The 9,210-nt window shown below is 38.8% G+C and overlaps 2 protein-coding genes across 2 annotated transcripts; one reads left to right on the forward strand and one right to left on the reverse strand.

The window, feature by feature from the left end:
* Window positions 1–4,011: 4,011 nt before the first annotated feature.
* Window positions 4,012–4,699, reverse strand: LOC132168240 (3-aminomethylindole N-methyltransferase-like). Its single transcript, XM_059579382.1, has 3 exons — window positions 4,676–4,699; window positions 4,446–4,613; window positions 4,012–4,236 (listed from the first exon to the last, which is right to left on the reverse strand). The coding sequence occupies exons 1-3, from the start codon at window positions 4,697–4,699 to the stop codon at window positions 4,012–4,014; spliced, it is 417 nt and encodes a 138-aa protein (XP_059435365.1).
* A 1,078-nt stretch (window positions 4,700–5,777) lies between these two features.
* On the forward strand, window positions 5,778–8,766 carry LOC132168386 (uncharacterized). Its single transcript, XM_059579406.1, has 2 exons — window positions 5,778–7,286; window positions 8,473–8,766. The coding sequence occupies exons 1-2, from the start codon at window positions 5,778–5,780 to the stop codon at window positions 8,764–8,766; spliced, it is 1,803 nt and encodes a 600-aa protein (XP_059435389.1).
* Window positions 8,767–9,210: the final 444 nt, after the last annotated feature.

Raw genomic sequence — 9,210 nt, forward strand, 5'->3', positions numbered from 1 at the left:
GAAAAAACAATAACATTTCTTGTAAAATATTGTTGTAGTATATATATATTATTACTGAAATAAAAATAATTGTTGAGTATTTTATTTTATGATTAAAATTGTTTGTTTGGAAAGGCAAAAGTTTCCTCAGAATGCATGGTCTAACAAGGCGCGATCTTTATCTGTTTCTCCCGCATGCACTTTCTCTTTCTCCTTCTTCTTCTTCTTCTTCTTCTAATATATAACGATAAACTTATAATTGATGCTCATCTTTTTCAGCCGTACATTAAAATAGTCAGAAAAAACCATTCTTTTGGTGATTATGATAAGGAAAGTTCTCGGGAAGGTACTAAGGCCGAGGCCGAGGCCAACGCCGACGCCGACGCCGACGCCAAGGCCGACACCGGCTCCGACGCCGACGCCGACGCCGACTCCGTCGAAGTATCCACATTTTAGTCATGAGCATTTGTTATTGAAGGAGAAATTCCAGGCAGATGTGGTTAAATGCGCCATATGCACAATGGACATCACTGGTGGTACGTTGCGGGCATGCTACGCGTGTAAATTCTTCCTTCACGAAACATGTGCAAACCTACCGGAGCAACTGCACAACCCCTTTCACCCACACCCTCTTACCCTACGCCCAAACCACGGCTATAGCTGCTCTGCTTGTCATTCAATCAAACACTCGGGCTTCGACTTCCGCTGCCACAATTGCGACTTCAACCTTGATCTTCAATGCGCTTTTATAAAGCCAGCAATCGAAGAAACGGACGAGCATCATTCTACCCACCAGCATCCATTGGTGCTCTTCGACAACATGCCTAAAGATCGCTTTCACTGCCGCTTATGTGGACAACTCTGCTCCGATCCAACCTATGGCTGCTTCCCATGTAAACTTTTTCTGGATCGATCGTGTTATGAGCGAAACTTGCCGGGAGAGATCAAACACTTTTTTCATACCTGCCCTCTCACCTTGTACACTTATAATAACCCAGAAGAATCGAATTTTAGCAGTTGCAGAGCTTGTCACGAATCCTTGCTTCCGGGACTCTTTTATTATGGCTGTCATCGGTGTGATTTTGGGATGCATGTTGATTGCACTATGTTGGCCACTGACGAATCTACAAGCAATCAAGAACAAATTCGGCACCATTTCCTCCACGGGCATCCATTGTCACTCTCTCTGATCAAGGATGACGACACTACTAGTGCTATAAATTGCTATGCATGCAGGAAACGCTGCACAAATCCTACCTATGCTTGCTTCCATCCTTCCTGTAACGATGCCGTTTACATTTGCAAAACTTGCCTTGAGTTGCCGCAACAGATCATCTGCCATCCCTTTCATCCATACCACCCTCTCACTCTGCGTCAGCAGTACGATCCCCACAGACGGATTCACTGGACAGATCCTTTTCCTGGGAGCATATCATGCAATGTATGTCGCGAAGAAACCAATATTGTCGCCTACAGTTGTGAGAGTGATAATTGCAGTTTCCGCTTGCACGTTGGATGTAGTGAGATAATGACTGCTATACAATACGAGGGTCTTATTGATCACCTTCTACAATTCAAGGACAATATAGGTGATGAACTGATCAAGTGCAGCACTTGCAATTCCACCTGTGAATCATATGCGTTCAGTTGTCTGCATAAGTATTGTGATTTGAATCTCCATCTTATGTGCGGTCCATTGCCATATACCATCAAACACAAATGCCACGTAGATCCCCTTATCCTCACGCATTCTCCTGCTATACATGAAGATGATCAGACAGACGATGAATTCTATTGTGATGCTTGTGAGGAAGAAACTGATCCACTATTACCCATTTATCAGTGCAGGGAGTGTCAGTTCACTGCTGAAGTTAAATGCGTTATCTCTAAGGTAACCCCTGATTCAACCTTTTATTTTAGAATTTCATTGTGTGTGAGTTGATCCTTATTTCATATTGCTCAACTAAGACGAAAACAATATTGTAACTTACTGTTTTTAGCCACATCAGTGATCATTCAATGAACAGCTTTGAAATAGCTGATCTTTGGGAAAAAGTTGCATTCAAAAACTAATCTATTAACCATGTTCATGATCAACATAATAAGAAAGTACTGTGTAGGTGGTGGAAATTAGTAATCTTCACATAATATTATCGCATGTGCCCTCAAGGTAGAACACCAGAAACTGCTAATTTTCAAGATTTTATCAAAGTTGCATATGGGGTTATTGAATGAATGTTCTGCCTTAATTAAAGCAGTTTATTTGCAAATTTTAAAGCATGGCTGACTGTAAATCATCGTACTATTTGTTGAAAACATTGGGCAACCAATGTATAGTTTATTCAATAAATGTGGCATTTCTTATGGTCTTAATATATTGGTCTTGCTTTTAAGATTTGTATGAATATCCATTTATATGAATAACAATTCCCTCTTCAATAAATAAATGTTAGTGCCACTTAAGTTCATCTGGGTTTGATTGGTTTGTTCAATAATTTATACCATTACTTTCACCGACAAAAATTTTACAATTGGTTTGCGCTCTTGACTCAATCTTTGGTTGGTTTCTAGGTAATACAGTCACTAAAGGGAGAGTGTGGAGATGTAGAGTTGAGGAGTCCTAATGGACAGTTTGTTAGGCTGATTACCAAAGACACAGCAAAACAGAGGGTGCAAGAGAAAGAAGAGCTACGCAAACCTGCTTCGACTTTGTATGACATTTTAACATCCTTGAGTGAAGATGAGAATAAGGAGTTGACTAGTGTTTTAAAGGCTCTAGAAAGGGAAGCAGCTACTGCTAAAGAGATATTATCTTATAACCATGATGAAGTTTTACTATTTTCTGACAAGGCTTATACACAATTTATGGAGTTTCTTGATCATGGCGTAGACATTCCTATGGAATGCCAGGGTAGTAAGCAGGATTTCAAGGTTTCAAATGACGGCTTTACCCGTAAGTGGGCTCCTAAAGTGAAGGCTGTTAATGTTGGAGATTACACAGTTACTCAGAAGTTGGCCCCTATCCTCAAGCATTTGCTTTCTAAACACGGGGATATTAGTGCCGAGTCCTTGTTAAGTTCAAAGGTAAAAGTGTTTCTCTTTCACATGTTATGTGAGTGCATAGACAACATGAAGAACATCAAGGTTGTGGATGTCACCCATGATTTGCTACTCAACTGGTCCACAATTTTGAAAACATTGCAAAGAGCAGGGTTCAGAATTCAATTTGTCGTTGATCATTTGAAGAGAGTCTCACGTGCTCACTTCGGCCTTTATGTTACAGAGCAAGTAGACAATGCTCTTGATAAAATCAATAAAGATATTGAGGCACTTAAAGTGAAACGAGAGTGCATAACATCTGCTAGATCCTCGAGATCCACTTTTATTGAGGAGTGCTTGAAAGAGGCATCGGTACTAAAGAAATGGAAAGCAAGCATTGAACCACTATCAATGTGAAGATTCAATCATGTATCAACACACATGTGAATTAAGATCCTCTCTAGTTCATTTGAACTGGATAATATCTAGTTAGTTATATTTGAGTGATATTTTTGTTATGATTTTCTTTGTTGGATTATTCTATGTAAATGCATGTGAAAAAATTACATCTTCAATGGGGCACATCCAACAAATGTGCTAGTTAGGAAATGCTTTAGGGCATAAAAGACCTCTTCATGAAAGGACAATAACATTTATGCAAGTGCAATGAGCCTTGAAATAAGTTCTTCAGTTTCTTCAATAAATTCTTTCTCATCCAAAAAAAAAAAAAAAAAAAAAATTGGGGCCCGACCAGATACATTTATGTCCCTGCAAAATAAAGAGGGTTATCAGGGTTGTTTGGCGACCTATATATTGAGTCATGGGACAAGCATTTGACAGTAATGGCATATTTGCCTCGTAAGCATGACTTCTTTGACAACTTACGTAGTACGTACATTTGAGTAGCCTGAGACAGACATCAAAGTTCAAACACATGAATAAAGCACTCAATATTTACCTATATTTTTACATCTTAAAGGTATCTTGAAACTCTCAAGCCAAAGAAAGAAGTGATCCAGCACCTGGATAAGAAGGTGCATCAGCTAAAACATGAGGCAGATCAAAATTGATACACTTAATCTGGGGATACTTGGAAGTGATAATGCTAAGGGTAACTCCAATCCCACCACCCACATCAACCTTCACTTTAGGGCCTTCAAACCCTTTGTACACATCGAGTAATTTCTTCATGATCAAGGTAGTGTGGTTTGACATTGCCTGGTTGAATACCCTATTGAACCATTAGTTTGTTCCTGGGTATTCCAACGCTGTCATCCCATAAGCCCTGTTGAATGGAATCCCCTGTTTTAATATAACATCAATCAAGTGGTACCTGAGTACAATCACCCTTGGATAAGCCTACTGCACCATCTAATAATTGGGCTCTCTGTTCTGAGATCCTTGGGGATTCTGGAAATTCCACTTACCCGTGGTGCAACAGGAACAGAGGAGCGACAGAGCACTCTGTTCTGAGATCCCTGGGGATTCTGGAAATTCCACTTACCCGTTGTAATTGGGCTCTCTTCTGGTCGGGCAAGCAAATTTGCTGGTACACTACACAAGGATCCATTGCTACTCTTCAGGCCACAAGGTGCCTGCCGATCATCACATTAACTGCAGCTTATGTAGAAAATACTGCTGGGACCCAGCCGATTACCTGTAGTTGCTTCCCTTGCGGCATCTTTCTCCATCAGTCGCCGCAAGAGATCAAACACCTTGTATACGTCCCACATGAAGAATTTTGGTGCAGAGTATTGGGAAAGATCCTCCCTTATGACCAGATTTTTTTTTACTCCTTCCGAAAAGACAAGCATTAAAGCAACGCGAAGGGCCCAATACAAGCAGTATTCTTCATCCTCTGTCTTATTTTTATTAATTACTTATAAAAAAAAAAAAAACATCTTTTAATTTAAATTAAGGGTAAAGTCCGTTTAACCCCCTTAAATTACCACCCTAATAATAATTTACCTCTCAAATTATCAATTACCACAATTTACCCTCAAAACTACTAAAACAATGACAATGTACCCCCAATACTAGCAAAATGATGAAAGTACTCCTATATAATTTTAAATAAGACAAAAATACTCTTAAAATTTGAAAAAAATAAATAAATAAATTTTAGTATTTTGGTTTTTAATTTAGTAAGGGTAATTTCGTTATTTTATTAAATTTGGAGGTACATTCTCATTGCTTTAGTAGTTTGGGGGATAAATTGTCGCAATTGATGATTTAGGAGTAAATTGTCATTAGGGTGGTAGTTTGAGAGGACTAAGTGGACTTTATCCTTAAATTAATACTGATTCACAACATATTCCATATATATATCTACCGTTCAAATATAAACAAAGAAAAAAAAGAGAGAAGAATTTTGAAGGTTGTAAATGGAGCGATAGCTTTATAGAAATTTGATATTGGTATTACTTTGCTAGCTAGGACCTCAAATTAAAAGAGTTTTAAAGTAAAGAATAGCTTTTAATTAATTACAGAAATCTTATACCTTTCTTACTAGTTTTTCTTAAGAAAATAATAGCTTTTAATTACCGAAATCTTATACCTTTCTTACTAATTTTTCTCAAGGAAAGAATAGCTTTTACCGAAATCTTATATTCTTCTTACTAGTTTTTCTTTGTTTTGATGACCGGAATCTCTTCAAGACACGGTTATTTCTTAAGGGTTTTATATATATGTATAATATAAACTTACATTTTTATTTCTCTCATTCTTCGATCAGTGTGTCATTATATATATAAAAAAAAATGTCGTCCGAATCCGATGAAGAACAAGAGGAGATTAGGCATTTCAGTCACAACCATGGGTTATCGCTCATGACGCTGAGTGAAAGGAGGACAGATGCGGTTCAATGCAAATTATGCAATAAAGATTGCGATGAAGGTCGGATCTACGTTTGCAAGAAAAGGAAATGTAGCTGGTTCGCCCTGCACCAATCATGTGCAATGGGAGTGCAAGTGCTACGGCAGGAGTTGTACAACCCCCTTCACCCACACCCTCTTGCCCTTCAATACCCAAAGCCAGGAAAACACTACTTTTACTGTAATGCTTGTGGCAGCCGCCATCAGCTTTCCTTGGCCGCCCACTCCAAGATCTTCCGCTGCGACAAGTGCGACTTCAACCTTGATGATCAATGCGCTTATATAAGGCCAGCGATTGAAGAAAGCCGCCACCGCCACCACCAGTACCACCAGCATCCATTGCTACTCTTGGAGAAGATCCCTATCGATCGCATTTACTGCCGCCTATGCGCAACATACATCTCGGACCCGACGTCCTATGGTTGCTTGCCATGTGGCTTCTTTCTCCATCGATCTTGTTTTGAGCGGAACTTGCCGCAACAGATCCAACACTTCTATCATCCTTGCCCTCTCATCTTGTACACCCACCCAGATGATTACTCTTCTCCTTGCAGAGCTTGTGACCAATTCTGGCCCAAGAAAGCGTGCCTTTACTATGGGTGTAGTCGGTGCCGTTTTGCGATGGATATTGACTGCGCTCTATTGCCCACGAAGTATACCCAATCTGAACAACAGATCGTTTTCCATTTCCTCCACGGGCATCCATTAATGTCACTCGCTCATGAGATCAAGGCTGATCATCATGACCAAGTGATCATCATCAACAAATGCTATCTATGTGGGAAAGGCTGCACAGATTCCACCCATGCTTATGCTTGCTTCTATCCATCCTGTAAGAACAAGGCCGTTTACATTCACAAATCATGCCTTGAGTTCCCGCAACAGATCTGCCATCCCTTTCATCCTTACCACCCTCTCACCCTAAAACCCAGGGAGAATATTATTCGATGCAATGCCTGTCGCGAATTAATAAGGGATGAAAACTCGTACGTTTGTGAGTTTAGCAATTGCAGCTTTGGCTTGCACATAGAATGCAGTCGTGTGATAAGGCCCCCCATAAACTTCGAAGGCCACGATCACCTTCTACATTTCAGGGACAACGTAAGTACTGAGGATTGCAGTGCTTGCAATTTACCTTGTGAATCATATGGTTTCAGTTGTCCGTATTGTGACTTCAATCTCCATCTTACGTGTGGTCCATTACCATCTAGTATTAACCATAAATGTCACGTCGATCCCCTTATCCTTACAAATTCTCCCGTTGAAGATAATGAGGATTGCGAGCCGGAAGAATTCTATTGTGATGCTTGTGAGGAGCAAAGAGACCCATTATTACCCTTCTATTATTGCGCTGAATGTCGTTTTGTTGCTGAAGTTAAATGCGTCATCTCAAAGGTACGTACGTACATAAGCTCATGTATATAAATTCTTATTGTTGAATGTTTGAAAGCTTAAACAATAACTTACCAAAAAAGAAAGAAATGCATAATTGGTAATGGATATGGAGTCGTCACATGCAGGGAAACAAATTATAGGACGTTGAATCAAATACTCATCAACAGTCTAACTTTAGTTTTTTGAGCCCTTATCATCATTAGAAAAGGAGAAACCCCACTTAATCTTTCTAAATTATCATCACTTTTGCAATGTCCCCTTAAAGTTTTATTTCTCTTAATTTAGTATATCCATCTATCAATTGTTTACAATCTCACCTCTCTGTTAACTTTTCCAAAAATATCCGAATTTGTTTTAGGAAAAAACAAATGCATAGATTAAGGCGTTGGTCCGAATTTAACGGTATTTGCAAAAATACTCATGCCCCAATCTTTGCAAAAAAATTTAAATATTTTTTCAAAAAAAAAAAATAGAGGTATTTTGAGATTAAATTTGTTGAGATGTACGTAACGGAAAATTCTAACATATGGGGGGTACATTGAAAAAATTAAAAGTTTGATACATTAAGAAGCTACTGCCCGAGCAAACTATGTGAAAAAGGAAACCAAACCAAAGTCCACAAATCCACAACATTTTCCTTAACCCGAATGGAATCCCAAATTTCTGAGCAAGGCAATAACTATGTGTCACATTTCCATGTTGGAATATCAAGGCAAGGCAGTAACTATGTACGTCACATTTAAAGTTCGATGCATTAACAAGAACCAAATTACAAACAATATAAACCCCTTTCAAGTTCTAGACTTCGTAAGACAACAAGCTACCCACTTACCTCCTTGCTTGACTATTTTCATGTAATGCATCTCCTTACATACCCACAGAAAAACTTCTTTGCAATTGAAGGATACGTATAGTATTGTGGTTTGAAATCACAAACAAAACCCAAAGTAGCAGAAAGCTTCAAGCTTTTTAAAAAATCTTACTTGGTACAACAACGGTGAAGCATGGAAGACTTCCCATACATCAAGAGGGAAGAGAGAGAAAAAGCATTGATGGCTCTCAAGTCTCAACCAGAACCTTTTTGGATCATAATAGAGAAGTAAAGAACCTTCTTTAGAAACTCTCACATTTGTATTTTCGTGCTTAAATATCTTAGTTCCCCATTAAGACAAGAACATAAACTCAGTGTCTTGCAAAGCATGTCTTAATGGGAATTTATGTCGTCCTGACGGTAGAGACAGTATCTCACTATCTTGTCTTGTTACGTTCTCGTCTTGACATGACATCCAACGAGAAAAGTAGTAACTCTACATCACGTTTCCGTCTTAACGGAACAGCCAACAGGAAAGGCATTAACTATGTGTCACATTTCCGTCTTAACGGAACATCCAACGAGAAATGCAATAACTCTAGTTTTAAGGAAATGTTTGAGCATCACTTGACGGTCAAAAATGAAACAACTCGTGAATGTGAAGTTTGATGAACAAAGTTCACCTACGGATAAGACTGATAATGAACAATTTCTTACAGATTCATAGTAGCTAGAAAAGACTTATTATGTAGCAAATGGTAGAGAGGAATTTGAGAATATGGTTTCTTTTTCTTTAACAACTAGTATGGGAGATCCATCGTGTGTTCCCAATACTATCAATGGGAATGTGATCTGATGGAATTCAACTAAGGTGGATATATGTTAATGTGACTTGACTTTCCATCACATCGATGGGCCCAAAATCTTGTCCAAGTTTCTTTAGGAAAAAAACTGTCCCGGGCTCTTTGTTTTCTCAGTGAAGAAACCTTCACCCGGCCGCCACACCAAAGAAAAGGGAGAAAATTAAGAGAATTTTTGGAAAATATTGACAATTTTTTATAGTTTGGAGGAATATTAATTGTCAATTAGATGATAGTTTGAAAGGACTATGTA

This window comes from Corylus avellana, chromosome ca1, assembly GCF_901000735.1.
Source record: "Corylus avellana chromosome ca1, CavTom2PMs-1.0".
NCBI lineage: Eukaryota > Viridiplantae > Streptophyta > Magnoliopsida > Fagales > Betulaceae > Corylus > Corylus avellana.